This window comes from Spermophilus citellus (assembly GCF_964194105.1).
Source record: "Spermophilus citellus genome assembly, chromosome: 2".
In the NCBI taxonomy this organism is placed as follows: Eukaryota; Metazoa; Chordata; class Mammalia; order Rodentia; family Sciuridae; genus Spermophilus; species Spermophilus citellus.
In genome coordinates, this window is record NC_138183.1 from 210,714,319 (window position 1) to 210,729,616 (window position 15,298).

General features: G+C 47.5%; 1 protein-coding gene across 2 annotated transcripts in view; it reads right to left on the reverse strand.

Annotated features, from left to right (window-relative positions):
* Positions 1-15,298, reverse strand: part of ABCC8 (ATP binding cassette subfamily C member 8) — a 76,053-nt gene that overhangs the window by 16,003 nt on the left and 44,752 nt on the right. The window contains exons 17-23 of one of the 2 annotated variants that reach the window (XM_081281271.1): positions 8,173-8,205; positions 6,628-6,666; positions 5,872-5,970; positions 4,733-4,817; positions 4,027-4,107; positions 2,217-2,354; positions 710-835 (exon numbers count right to left, since the gene is read on the reverse strand). In XM_081281271.1, coding sequence (XP_081137397.1) covers positions 710-835; positions 2,217-2,354; positions 4,027-4,107; positions 4,733-4,817; positions 5,872-5,970; positions 6,628-6,666; positions 8,173-8,205 — 601 coding nt within the window. Of the gene's footprint in view, positions 1-709; positions 836-2,216; positions 2,355-4,026; positions 4,108-4,732; positions 4,818-5,871; positions 5,971-6,627; positions 6,667-8,172; positions 8,209-15,298 lie in introns of both variants that reach the window. The other variant, XM_081281270.1, reaches the window with a different exon arrangement.

Consider the following 15,298-nt stretch of genomic DNA (forward strand, 5'->3'; position numbering starts at 1 on the left):
CCACATGGACACACACACATTCAGTATGCTAGGATTTACTCCTTTCCTTTCATTGGCTTATAGCACCCCAGTCTCCCAATGGGGGGCCATCTCTCCCCTATTCTTTAGTTTGTGATTTGTGTGATTCAGGAAGATACATGATCATGGATGACTCATCCTTACATTCCACTCTCTAGCCAAGAGGATTTTCTCAGGAGTGAGTATGTGACTATGTTGGCCCCATGATGGTCAGCCCTGGGCCTTTTGCTGAACTACTGTGGGAGAGGCACTCTCTTTCTGCAGAGCTGAGCTAGAGAATGAAAGCCTGGGACTGCTGATGGCCCTCATTGCTACCATGAGACTGAAGCCAATTTTAGGGGAGCCAAGCCAAGAGATGGAAAGAAACAGATTCCTGTGTTTGATCCCCTGGATTCAAGGACATGTCCGGACTTTTTGGTTTCATAAGCCAATACATCCTTAATTCCCACTTTTTTCAATGTTTAGCCAGTTTGAGTTGATTTTCTGAAATGTTGTAACTAAAAATACTCTGGATAAGGGGAGAGTGTCCACCTAATTCTGCCCTGGGTACCTGGTGCAGGTACTGGCTCTCTGGTAGGAGCAAGTCCATGCCAGCTCCCACATGTCTCATTTGAGAGCTTCCTAGAGCATGAGGACAGGAAGGTCTTTGTGAGTTCTGTTTCTACTAGAAACTTCCCCAGGAAACACCCACCTTCTCCAGCTCTTGGTCTTGCCGGTTCATGAGAGTCTTCCAGTGCTCAAAGAGCTGGCACTCAGACCTCTGGAAGTCCTTGAGCGTACCCTCCCTCTGGATGGTGCCATCCTTCATAGCAATGATCTGGAAAGGGAAGCAAATCTGGCTTGGGGCTGGGTCGGGGGGAGGAGTGGTGGTCAAACACCACCTGGCTGTGGCATCTGAGAAGGAGATAGACATATCCCTCCACCCACTATGAATGGCATCTTTCATCCATGACTCTGAGTGGTAGTGATAATCCCTTCACCAACCTTGATTCTCAGCAGTTGGGTCTGCAGAGTAAATTAGTGCATCCTGGTCTGCAGACTGGTGACCTGCAAGGACTCCACCAGTAGTAGTTTCCATAGACTTAACAGGCTAACTGAATGCTACCCTTAGGTCTTCCTGATGGCAGGTCTGATGTGTTCCATTAGTGCTTGCCAAAGCACTTGTTGGTCCAAATGTGTGTGGTCATGACTTTTTGAAATTAATAAAGCTTTTTATGTGAAGCACTCAATGACACCAGCATCATATAGATTCCCCATTGACAACCAACCCTGATCCCTCAACCTCACCCACCCCATGCTGGGGTGTAGCATGGATGCCTCTGAGTCCTGTTCATGGTATCTTCAGGAACAAGGCATCTCCAGGCCTCCCTTCTTTGGACTCAGGATTGTCCTTATTACCTTGCCAGGGTTGCCACGGAAACTTAGATGCAAACCTTCTGTACCTTTTTTAATAGTTAAAAAATAAAATCTGAAATTTTCTTTCTTTCTTTCTTTCTTTTTCATTGTGGAAAAGGATCTCAGCACATGGAAGAAAGATTTATTTTGGGGGCGGGGATTAGCAGGGTCATTTGGCACAGACCTGAAGCTCAGAATGGGCCTTAGATTTTGGTTGTTGCTTAGGGGTAATTTTATATGGGAGTAGGCAGGGCCTAGATTTCAAAAATAACTATCTTCATCTTAAAAAACTAAGTGTTTTCCAATTAATTGAAAAGTAGCTCTTTTCTGCCTAGTGAGGAATATGGGAATTTAGTTAATGTGTGGTTTCATAACACTGCATTCTATTGACGTCACTGGCATTTTTATTACCACTGCTATTGTTTCTATATTTTTTCATCTGATCCCACTTGAATCCATCCATCCCCCAGGAGGTCAGAAGGTGGGAAAAATCTCTCTCGTACAAATGGACAGTTCCTAAGGCTGGGGAACATCATTAAGTCAGGCAGGAATCAGAAGCTAGGTGCTTAGTGTCTGCTTCTTCCTGAGACTTCTTGTTGCCAGACTTGGGTGTCCCACAGAAGCCCCAGGGTGGGGAATGTCTGCTGTTCCCTGGACTGAGCTGCCCAGTCTGCAGGAGGCCATTCGGTGCTGGGCTCTTGTGCTTTAGCAATTGCTACTGAAACACTTGTTCTTTCAAAGAGACCTGACTGCCTCCCCCCAACACCCTGACCCTCCATGGCCTGACCCTCTGTGGCACTCACCCAGTCTGCATGGGGCAGGTACTGTAGCTTGTGGGTAACCAGGACCACGGTCCTCTTGTCATCCCGGAGCAGCTCAAGGATCCCAGCCTGCATCAGGTGGTCACTGAGATGAACATCCAGGGCTGAGAAAGGATCATCCTGGGCAGAGGGAGAAGAAAGAAGCAAGTGTGGGATGAGGGATAACAGTGAGCATAAAATCAAAGTTATATCAATGCTGATGAAGAAACTGACACTAGTTAGCTGAGTGGCAGTGGACAACTCATCTAACCTCTCTGGGCCTCAAGTGCCTCATCTTAAAATGGGGCAGAGATCCATGATCACTTTTAAACAGATCTAATCATTTCAAGTCCTGTCTCCTGAACTTCCAATGTCTCAGCATTTATAAAGTCCAAACTCCTTAGTACGGTATTACAGGCCCTTTCCAACCTGGAAAAGCTTCTTTTCTAGCCTCATTTCTCCTCTGTCCTTTCCAAGTGCCCTTCACCCCATTTCAGGTTTCCAAGAAGATTCCCATTCTAGGTTTTCCTCTGCCTGGAATGCAATTCTGCCTTCTACCTGCCTAGTGAACCCCTACTCATCTTTCATTGTCCCAAGTACTAGCCCTAACTGTGTTCTGTCTGGCCCCTGCTTCTATCCTTTCCTCCTCTCTGATCCAGATGAAGGAGATGTCAAGTCATCCCCAGCCTGGGCAGGTGCTAAGCTGACCTCATCCAATAGGTAGGACTGAGAACCCATCAAGAATGCCATTATCAAAGATATCAATGTGCAATGTACAATGCCAGATCTGGTAATTATTTATCCACTCCAGACTGCAAGGTCCCTAAGATCTGAGATCCCTTGTGTCTATGCCTGGTGCAGAGCTAGAGCGTAATAAAAGTTTGGTGAAAGTAAAGTAGCCACTTAATTTTTATCTAACAGAGTTGTTTAAATCTCACAAGGATCATGAATAAGCTGGAACTTCATAAAGTGCTGAACATGTGTCAGATGCTAACAAAGACTAGGAATCTTTACGTTTGAAGTGTCTTGAGTAAGAAGTGCTGCATGGTAGGATAGGGGAGAAAAAAAAAATCTGGTATCAGAGACTTTAAGTTCCTTTTCCCAACTCCCTATCTAAATTACCTGCCTCTTTCCTTCTGTTTGATTGACTTCTCTTCAAGGTTCTCTTCCAGGAAGCTCTCCCTGATGTTTCCAGCCCTCACAGTTGTCTGACCCTTCACAGTCTGTGCCACAGTTGGGCTCTGACCTGGATGTGCTTCCTGAGTGTGGGCGAGGTCTGTCTCCCTGATCAAAACTCTAAATCTTCAAGGTCAAGAGCTGGGTCTTAGGATTCTTTGTTATCAACCAAGGTTGGCATGAAGTAGGGAAGGGAGGGCTTATAAGTTTTCTCTCCTGTCTGACTGCTAGTGGTTATCTAGAGTGCTGTGTTGAGGATTTTGAGGCCAAGTTAAGTTCTATGGGAAATAATGCAGTGATCAATTAGCAATGTCTGTCCTGAGCATTGCATTGTAGCATGCATTCCGTATGTGTGCCATTCTGACAGTTGGGCTGCATGTGTGTTTATAGGTTGAGACTGTCCTGCTAAGGGGCAGCTTCTAAGTACAACTTGCCTCCCCTCATGGCTGCTGCTGGGCTCGGTCTAAAGTCTTTGTCTGCATCAGTTTCTCCATCAATAAGATGAACAGGCAATATTTCTGGCAGGAAAGGTTTGCTCCTGGAGAGGGAGGCTGTTGGGCATTAGTGCCTGTGTGTGTTTGTAGGCATGTGCGTGTGTGCATGTGTGTGCATGAATGTGCACGAGGGTGGCACTCACCAAGAAGACCACGTTGGTGTGCTGGTAGAGCGCTCGGGCCACACTGATTCGCTGGCGCTGACCACCAGACAGGTTGATGCCCTGTCATCAAAGGGGAGGAACAGATCATGCCCTCAGCCATTCACGGGACATTGTTCTGGTTCCTACTGGACCATGAGCCATTTGAGACTGAGGGCTGGCTCTCTTCACCTTGCAAAAAGAAGGAACGTGTACATGTTTGCTGAATTCATTTGGAAGTGGGGAGCATGATCCTCAAGTCTGAATATTCATCATGTAGATGCTAGGTACCATCTGACCAGTGTAAGAGGACAGAGGAAGTGGGGATTTAAATCACACCCAGGAGAAGACCATAGGAGAAGCCAATATATCTAAGCTTGTGGAGGAGGGAACTTACCTGGAGAATGAGCAGGAACAATACAACCCTGGGTCAAGAACAGTGCTATATGTGCTCATAATATATACACGGGGCAAATGAAGGAGATGTCAAGTCATCCCCAGCCTGGGCAGGTGCTAAGCTGACCTCATCCAATAGGTAGGACCGAGAACCCATCAAGAATGCCATTATCAAAGACATCAGGTTTGACCCCACTGCAGGCAACTTATCAGCTTCCATCCCTATCCTTCTTCCCAGTTGTCCACTCTCCCTGAGAAGGATCTCTGGGAAGAGTGGGAGTGATGGGTGGGGAGCAGGGAGGCTGCTACGAACCCGTTCCCCAATCTGGGTCTGATCTCCATGGGGCAGGATGTCAATGTCTGGCTGCAGGGAGCAGGCTTCGATGACCATCTTGTACCTGGAGAGGAGTGGGGGCAGGGAATGTCACTGATCAGCCTGGCCAGAGTTGAACCTCAGCACTCGCACAGGGTCATTAGTTTCTGGGTATCTGTGCCCAGAATGAGCAATGTCTTTACTTAGGCCTCCTACTTAGGTGCAAGCAAACATCATGTGAGCTTCAAAAGAGCTGAGGTCAGCACCTCATGCAGGCTTGAGGCAGGTTAAATATTTGAAGGACAAAATTGGATGAGAGCAAACATGTGGGGTTAAGTGACAAGAGGGAGCCCACATTCTCTGTGCAGTGGGAAAAACTGCAGCCAGAGCCCATGCTCAGGGTACCGCCTGGGAAAATCACTGCTGGTTGGTTTAGGTGGTAATGATGATGGCTGGTCAAATATTTGCTTAGCCTGATCTTTTCATCCTTTCCTGGCCAGATCTTAACCTGGGAAGGTGCCAGCCAGGATCCATGGAGGCATCGGAGTGTCTTGGTGACAAATGTGTTCTTAGGCAGCTTTGGATTTGAAACCCATTTCAGCTAATTATTGGCTGGTTACCTAATCTTTCAGAGCATTGGCTTCCTCGTCTGTAATATGGGAATAATAACATACCCACCTCCTGAGGTTGTTGTGGGTGTTAGGGACAATCACATGTACAAGGAGTTTGGTACCATGCCTGGCACCTAGTAAGACCCTAACAAATGCTGGCCTTCACTATTATCATGGAAGGAAAATAGTGCATAAGTCTGGGAGCTGAAGGTGGGGATTGTGAGAATGGAGAATCAGATGGAGCTGGTCAGTTGGCCCACCAGCCAGGAGACTAGGCAGCACAGCTTTCTCCTTCCTCTCACCCACGAGCAGTGCTGCCCCATGCCCCTGCACAGCTGGATCCTTTCCAGATGGACCATATGGAGCTGGCTGGACTCCCAGGTAAGTGGCCTGAAGAGTAGGATGACTGGGTGCGGGTGATTGATGAGGGGCAGGGCAGCTGGTGGGGCCTAGAACCGGCTGGTAACACTGCCAGAGACCAGTTCTTCCCCTCCCCCAGGACCCTCCTTCTTCCTGGAGATTTTTTACCTTTGTTTGTTGAAGGGACTCTCAAAGGTGATATTCTCTTCCACAGTAGCATTTAGCAGCCATGGTTTCTGAGATGCATAAGCCACTGGGCCTCTCTTCCTGAAAAATGCAGGTTGAGAGGTGGGGTTGGGGGGGCTTTCTTAGGGGTTTATTCTCAGAACAGGTGTCAAGCTGATGGCTTAAACTGGATTAAAGTGGTGGGGCAGCACTAGATGGGAGGTACAGTTGGCAGAAATTTGTACCATGTGACCTCTCCCTTCTCCAGGGCCTGGGGCGGGTTTGGGTGTTCCAGGCCTCAGATGGCTGGGGAATAGGACCTTGGCCTTCTTCAGACTACACCCAGCCTGCCCCAGCTCTGCAATCAGCTCTCTTCCCTGGATCTCTACCCTGAGCCAAGGAAGAGCCAAAAGTGTGATCAAACCAGGTAACCACTCCACCTCTGATTTCTTTATCTTCAGTATTCCTGAACCATTGGACTCCAAGGGAAAGAGCTTGTTTTTTCAAAGAGGAGCCAAGGGAATCACATTTGGTATAATGTGGTTCTCAAGATCTCTTCTCCCCATCACCCAACCCTGAGATCTGGCATGAAGAGTACAGCCTGATGCACAGACCCTTTGTGGGGCACAGAGCCTGCTCCTGCCCACCCAAGCAGCTGGGGCTGGAACCTAGAACTGTCCTCAGGGTGATTTCATCCCCTCAGGCCTAGAGTTCTCTGAGGGAGCCCACCCTGGAGGGCAAGTGTCCCTGATATGGTACCTGATATCGGAGTCAGCCACTGTCTCCCGTTCTGGGCTGCTGTGGAGGAGGAAAGACACACTTCAGGTTCTGTCTTCATAGACCACGTCCTCCATAAAGATTCCAAGCTCCTTTGAACCCTGAGGCCAAGTCTGCAGCTACAGGTGAGATGGAGTATGGCCATCCCAGGGCAGTCTTTGTTGACTGACCATGGAGGTGTTAGGAGATCCTGGGGACCAGTTCATTTAAGAGTAAGAATGGGGAGAGGCGTCATTGTACAGCTTCTTGAGGGTAACAGCCCGCTCAAAGGAGTATAAAGTTCAAGATGTGGTCCCTGAAGACCAGCCTTTTCATCTGGGCTCAGGTGATTAGGTCAAGGTCTCAGGCTGCCAAGACCAAACACATTGTTGGCCAGCAGCACTCTGGCCAGGCCAGGCTGGGCAGCTGACAGCAGCACCTGCACTTTGCAGGTGGGCCACTGTGGCCCAGAAAGCCAAGAAGGACTCCAGGGTGATCTGCGGCCCCACGTGGCCCCGTCAGAAGACAATTGTGGAATCTGAGGGGTCTGCCAGGAAAGAAATGTCAGCTGTGATGCCCTTGTGCTCTGAACTGCCTGGAACTGCTCCAGTGCCCAAAATTCTGTCACTTTGTTCTTGTTGCACACACCCGTACTTGTCACATGCCATGCCCATGACTGACTTTTGGCTCAATCACTACGGCTTGAGAGGCTGGGCCTCTCATCACTTTGGGAGAAAGATGGGAGAAAGGGCAGATAAAATACTGGGAAGTGAAGTCTCTTTGGTGTGGGAGAGTGAAGACAGGAAGCTTAAACTACACAGTGAATCCAACCCCCTCCCCCATCCAACCTCATACCACCTTGAGAGTCTCTCCAGTGTCTTTGGGAGAGGGTATGGTAGGGAAGGCTTTGAGGGTCTTAGAGCCTCTTTATCTATTTTCCTTGGGTTTTTTGGACTTGCTTTGAACACAAAGCAAGAAGACTGAGTTTCCTCTCTGAACCCAAGGGGAATCCAGCTCTTCTTCTTAGACATGTTTCTCAATTTCCTCCACATTTTCACCCCATAGTCTTTTTTGACATGTTTTTCTATTTGTCCTTTCCTGCCATATATTTTTTTTAATTTGGTGAGTTTTATTATACTCACAAGGCTGTGCAGCCATTATTATTATCTAGTTCCAGAACATATTCATCACCCTGAAAGAAACCTGGTACCCATTAGCAATCCCTGCCCTTTCCTTCTCTCTCCTTCAATCCTTGGCAACCACTAATCTACTTTCAAAGTCGTCTCACCATGAAATTTTAACAGCACAGATGTATTTATGTACTATGGCTCTGTGGATGGGCACAGAGCATTGTAATATCTGTTTTCTTTCCCCCAAGAAACCAAATTTCACCCTCATTAAGAATGCATGGCCTAGCCTCACGCCTCTGAAAGTATGTGGGCTGCACAGCCTTGAATACAACATAGCATTCCCACTCACAGGCCCCTCACTCCCACCCAGGTCCTTCTCTTTGTTGGGATCCACTTCCAACCAGTCCCGAGGCCGTACCTGGGGTCCTCTCCTGTCTCACCATCAGGAAGGCTGCTGGGCACAGATGGAAAGATCAATATCAGTTACTTCACAACCCACTGCCTTTCTAGGATGCTGAGTCTTTGGGGGAGAAGCAATCCCCCCACCTGACCACCCACCCATGGTTGGGGTATGGTTCACTGGGTTCCAGTTCTTGTTTTGAAAAAGAAAGAAGAAAGAAAGAAAAGGAGGGAGGGAGGAAATGTGGGTAGCTCTTGCCCCAAAGAAGCCATTTGGGGACAAGTGCTTTTTCCCCTGCCCCAGCCTAACACTTCAATCTTTCAGAACCAGCCCTCTGCCAAGGAAATGAGTGCTTTGGATAAGCACAGTTGGGGGAAAAATGATCTGCTCTGTTTTCCTACAGGTCTTACTTTAATAATACTAAAACCAGATAACATTGATTGAACTTTTTAAGCACTATGATAAACACCATAAGAGTATTATAATTTTTTAATGTACAAAGTACCATATGAAGGAGGTTCAGTTTAATTGTTTCCACTTTGCAAAAAAGCAGTAAGGCTCAGAAAGGCTAAGAAATTTGCCCAAAGTCACACACCCATTAAGTGGCAAGAAAACAAATCTGACTCCAAAGTGTCACATATCAAATGTTCACACTCCAAGACTTCACTGTGATTTCCCACATGATAGTTCTGATAAATTCCTTCTTGCTAGGAAAACCAGAAAGGAAAAACACAGAGATAGAAAACAGCCTAATGAACCCCTGCTTGGAGGCAGGACTAAATGGAGACCCCGATGCATATATCATCGCCAATCTCCTCTGTTCCTGTTCTCTGATTTTTGTGGTCTCATTTCATTCTCTTAACCCAACCTAACCCTGCATTCTGCAACCACTGGATTGCTGTAATTTACAATTTACAGACAAGCTGTTGACATGAGACAGATTTAAAAGAAAAATCAAAGTTGACAAATTCCAACTCTGTGGCCAGAGAGCCTAGATAAGCTCATCTCTGGAGTCCTTCTGCCTTGACTGTTCCTGAGTAGCAAAGATTGTTAATTCTGCTACTGCAGAATCCCTGTGGACATCAACACCAGTGCTCCTGGCCCTCACGCCATGAGCATCATGGTCTGGGGTGTTCAATTAGCCCTTATAATGGACTACCTTACTCTCCAATCAGCTCTTACGCAAGCCTTTCATCCCCAGAGGGATTTTAAGGCAGGAAGAGCATCTGTTTCAGCCTCCGTGGTGCTTAGGGCATGACAGGTCTACAATAAATGGAGGCTGTTAACAGGCATATGAGTAATTGGGGAAGAAGAAAGGGAGGGGCTGGCATTCTTGTTTCCAGGCTCTGTGTGAAGCTGTCCACACTTACTGTCTCACCCTATGAGACCCCTATCATCTTATCCCTGCTTTTCAGATGAGGAAATTGAGCCTCAGGGTTTGCAGAGTAGGCCTAAAATGAGAGAGACAGGAAGTGTGTGTGTGTGTGTGTGTGTGTGTGTGTGTGTGTGTGTGTATACAGGGAGGGGAGCTGGGGTGTGAATCTGGGTTCAGCTTCTCTTTCTAGTGTAGCCTAAGTTTTCTAGAATGAACTCCCCAAGGCTTTGTGTGTATGTTTCAATCTGAAAAGTAAAGAATGGTACATCTTGCAGCCACTTTCTCTCACTGATTGCTGGGGTCTTAAATGAATGCCAGCTACATTCTATGTCTCTTCTGCCTGCATTTTGGGGCTCCCACATTCTTCCTCACAGCAAGGCAAAAGCTGGGCACATATGCACAAGATGAACCAGGAGCCTGCGCTCCAGGGGCTCATGGTCTGGTAAAAGCGGTGATGGCCACAAGAAAAGCTGGAACAACAAAGTTTTAGAGCGTTTTTGTACAAAAGAACACACAGATACATACACAAATACATATAGAAAACAGTGGGATACTTCTTGGTGGTGGGCTGGGAAGCTGTTGTACCTTCTTTCTCCCTGTGTATCTTTTCTAACTTAAAGTGCATTCTTCTAGAATCAGAGAAAAAAACCCCGCAATCTGATAAGTTTATTTGGAAGAGGAAGAAGAAATGTAAGAAAATGAGGAAATTTTCACAGATGAAGCCAGAGCTGAGCCAAACCTTGAAGGGTAAAAGGACTGTGACATGGAGGTGATGGGAGGAACCGTGGGACAGAGGAAGACACAGTGCATGGAGCCGGGCAGTGTGTACATGTAGGAAGAACACGGGCTCTACAGTTTGAATCCAAAGGCTTTGCTGCTCACTGGCCATGAAATCTGAGGCAAGCCTTTGCCTTAGAGGAGTTTCTATTTCCTTATCCATCAAGTGGGGGGGAAAGGAAGAAACCTCACAATGACAGTAGGAGTGCGAGAACTGTGGGGAATAGTCCTTTCAGACCAGTGCTTGGTCCTCAATGAGCAGACAGAGGGGGACTCAAATGCCGCCAGCACTCACTTAAGACCTAGCAGTGAATGAAAGGGAAGAAGGACTTTGGGAAGAGTAGGTTAGGCCTTATCCATTTCCACGGTCCATTCTTCCTGCCAGACAGGGTTGTCACTGTCCTGAAATTTAACCCTTCACCCTCAACACTCTGTTCAATTGGTGCTACTGGGTCCCAAGGCTGAATCTCCAAGGAAGAAAAGGCAGGGCTTTTATTTTCGTTGTCCAAGTGAGGAAACTGAGTCTCAAAGAGGTGAAGTAATGTGCCCAAGATCACAGGGCTGGTGAGTAGCAATCAAGGTCACAACCAGAGGCCTCCTGGTTCCAAGCCTGGCTTGTCACTTCCACACCTCTTTCCACACCTGCCTCTTCCAGGAAACCCAGGGGCACCTGTGCCCCTGATCCCAACTCCTGGAAAGGTCCAGGAATACAGCAGGTCAGACTGTAGGGCAGCCCTGAGGAGAACCTTTCTTCTTACTTTCTGAGGAATCAGGGACGTGGGCAGGCGGCCTTCTCACCAGCCACTCAAGACAACAGGTTCTGAGGCAGGCCCAGGGCAAGGAGCACCCAGGCCTCCTGAGGAGGCACAGACAGACCTAATGTGTGTCATATGTGGAAGCCTCAGTAGGTGGTGGCAGGGGCCTCAGGAATCCTCAGTGAGACTCTGTGTGCAGTTCCTCATCTGGAGGTGAGACTCTCCTCCCCACTCCAGTACTTTCCTCCAAGCCCTGCTTCCTGCTGGGTCCTTGGGGACATTTAAAATCATTCTACTGTGGATATTTCTGATCCTATTCTTTATTTCCTGGGAAAGAATTCCACCTGAGTGTATCTGCCAATATTGACTTTTTATTAAAACATTTTCCATTTAAAAATTACAGAGGAAATTTGCAAATTCCCAGGTTGACAGTTCATTGACGCAGAAAGCCAGACAGGGGTTGGTGACTCTTACTAATGTGAATGCTCAGAGTCCAAGCATCTTGGCTCCAGATCTCTGGAGCCAGGCTGCTGATAAGCAGGGTCTGCTCAGCATTGCCACAGGAGCTCTCCAGCTCGGTCAGCAGGACCTCGGCTGATGGACCTTCTGTGCCCACCCTGGGCTCTGTCTGCACACCCCTGTACATAGAGGCCTTGTCAGCCCCCTGAGAGCAGGGACCCATTTTTTTTCCTTTATACCCACCTACACAGAACAGTTAGAAAATACATATCTTGCACTGGGCACATGGAATACAACATGAAACCTCAAGGAGCCCAGTGGCATTGGGGAGACAGATGCATTAGCAAATGACCACAAGACAGCTGAGGCACTACTAGGAAGCATTCATTTCAAATGTTGATGGAAAAGTTTGGAATTTGGGGTTAGGGGAAATCTTGGGCAAAGCATGTGGGAAAGATACATCAAGATGCACTTATAGGGGCTGGGTTGTAGCTCAGTGGTAGAGTGTTTGCCTAGCATGGGTGAAGCACTGGGTTCAATCCTCAGCACCACATAAAAATAAATGCATAAAATAAAGCTATTGTGTCCATCTACAACTAAAAAATTAAAAAAGGAAAAAGAAACTAACCAAAAATTGTTAAAAAAGATGTACTTATAATGACAGTCTTTTGAAAGCCACATGTTTTCCTGATCTATTAATTTAGTAAGTGAATTAATTTTGCAAAGGCACTCTGGGTTCAGAGAGACAAATAAGATATGGTCCCTGTCTCTAGGGAGCTCACTACCATCTCTCCCGGGAGACAGGCTAGAGTACATTAAAGAGCAGTAGGGGAATTTTGTTCTTGGCAGAGGTACATTGTTGAATAATAATGTTTATAATAATATTTATAGGGCACTTGCTACAAGCTAGGTTAATCCTCACATCAACCGCATGGGTAAAAAGGGGAAACTGGAACAGAAAGCTTATGGAATTTTCCAAAGCACAGAGACCAAATTTGAACCCTGGAAGCTTGGCTCCACAGTCTTTGCTCAGCCATACTTAGCTCATTTGGTCCTTGGGGGAATAAATGAACAGTTGTACCAATAAACCAAGGCTCATGTCCCCAGAGCATTCTCCACACTGCACCTCTTAATCCCCCAACTTCCTGCCTTGTGCCTCCTGGAACTCTTACTGGCTGCCTGGTCATCAGGGCTTGGCCCTGGTATGGATGAAAACATTGGAGCAGGTTGGCATCACTCTTGTCTCTGGCTGCACATGGGCAGACTCCCAGGAGAGGCTGCCAGGTCAAAAGCTATTTTGCTCTTGGCTCATTGTACAAGCACATCATCTTTGTAAAGACCTGAGACCCAATATCTAGAGCATGGAGCTCTTGCAAGTAGTGGAGGAGCACCTGGCCTCTAGCCCCACATTCAATTCATATACAGGACAGATGGTCCCGACAGAGCTATGTGTGCCCAGGATTTTGTTGGAGAAATAGAAGAGAAGCCGATTGAGTTGTGTCTGCTTAGACTTTTTCTTTTAGCCACTTTAACAAGCTCCTACTTGGTCTCCTTCCTGGAATCAATCCCTGACCTCCCCCCACCCCCGCCCCCCCCATCCACCATCCTTTATCCATAGCATGTTTCTTCTACAGCTTTGGGACTAAATCTTATATCCCAGGCCTGTTACATCTGAGCTAAGCCAAATTCACTCCTTTAGTCCCATCTCACTGTACCCTACACCCCCAGTACTCCAAGAACACAGAACTATTTTCTTTCACATCAGCAAGCTTTTGACTATGTCCTTACGCCTGCTTGGAACATCTTTTTCCGCCACCCCCGCTTTCTCCATCGGAGGCACCCATACTCATCCCTGAGGCTTGCACACCACATCCACGGTCAGCTTTCCCTCCTTGACTGCAGAGATCGCTGCTGTTGCTCCAGGCTGTAGCATCACACTAATCTCATTTCCTCTCCTTTAAGAGTAGGGGCCACGTCTTAACATTGCATTCCTGTTGTCACAGGGTCTGGCACACAATAGGTGCTCAGTAAATGTTGAGTGAGTGAATACATCAATGTAGAGAAACCAGAGCATGAATGGAATCCAGAACAAGTTCTCGTAACTTCCTAGGGTTGGTTGCAAGTTAACCTGATATCCCTTGCTCTGCTTGGGAAGGTCTGTGGAAGAGAGCAAGGTGGATTCTAGAGAAATAAGAATCTTTGCATTGCAGCCTGTCTCCGGGAACAGAGTCAGGATCTGGGCCTGGACTGTCCAATGGGGAAAGGATGTATTGATGAGGATAGAATTCTGAAAACTCCATGCAGCGGCTCTGATGAAGAGACAGGCCTGTGAGTGTAAAGCCACATAGGCTGCTAGCCTTTGGTCAGTCAGGCAAGCTATTATTTTTTTACGATTCTCTAGTGCCCCCCGCCTTTTTCTCAGTGCACAGTAGAAAGCCCATATAATTGAACATCTAGCTTCTAATCCTACTTCTGTTATTTTAGCACTGGGTGGCCTCGGGCAACTGGCTTTACTTGGGTTTTCTAAGCAACCTCACAGGGTTTGGTGAAGACTGTCTGAGGCAATGAAGTGCTTTGCATAGTCCTGGCACATGACAGGTGTCCAGTGTTCCCTGCCCTGAAGAGGCCCCTTGTCTCGCCGAGGCTGGGGCACAGGTTTCCAAGAGAGAAGAACAGCAGTTAGACTCTGGAGATTAGCACGTCTTGAAGAACAGCTGGAGTCTGAAGCAGGGCTGAACTCCTAGTAAGCATGCCTGCTGCCTCTGCAGGGGACAAGGAGAGGCACTGAAGTTGGCTTGAGGGCAGGTAGGGGAGAAAAGATTGGAGAGGAGGCAAAGAAGAGGAGGAAAGGGACCTGGCTCAGAGAGGCTTTGATTTGCCTATTGAGCAGGATACAGACTGACTTCTATGTGTTTGAAGAATAAACCCTGAGACTAAAATCCAGGAGGCTCCAACCCAAGGGAGAGAACCCTGGAATAGGGCCGCTGCTCCACATGCTGATGTAAGTGCCCCAACTTCTCTGAGCCTTAGCTCCTGCTTCTGTGAAATGGAACAGGAACACCCACCTCCTAGGCTTAGTGGGAGGCTTGAATGAGATCATGCTTGCTATGCCCTTAGCAAAGGGCCTGGTCCACAGCAAGTCCCAAGTAAAGACTGGTGGCTTTCTTACGCTCATAGTTCACTGGGGACTCCTGTCTTATTGCCGACACAGTGTTAGGCAACAGGCAAGGGGTCCTCACTCCAAAGCCTTGAGGGGCAGTCAGTAACAAAGGACTGATCGGCAAAGCAGCCTTAAATCTTGGATCTTCCCAGTCAGGCAGAGAAATCTTGCCAGTAAGACAAAAAATAGAGGGAGAGATGCCTCTACCCCAAACACATTCTCATCTCAAAGGAATTATGGTTCAAGAGACTGACTAAAGTCATGGGAAACCCCAGGAGTTCATCTGCCAACCCATGTCACACAGAAGAGGCAAATTTGTCATGTTGGGCGCATACTTCAGGGACTTGTTGGAAAAGCAGAAAAAGAGAGCACATGTTGGTGTTCAGACATTGGGCTCAAGGTCTTAGACTTGGCTCAGTTCTGCACTCATGCTTATGAAAACCTGACATCTTAAATAATTTCCCCCCTAAAAGTGATTGGTAGGAAAACTTGTTCTTCTGCTCAACTGGCTGCAAACTTTATTCCTGAATGAGGACTACAAACCCCAACTGGGTGCCTCTTTCCCGTGGCTACAGGAGGGCTGGCCTTGTGCTGACTGCAGGAGCTATCCTCTCCTCA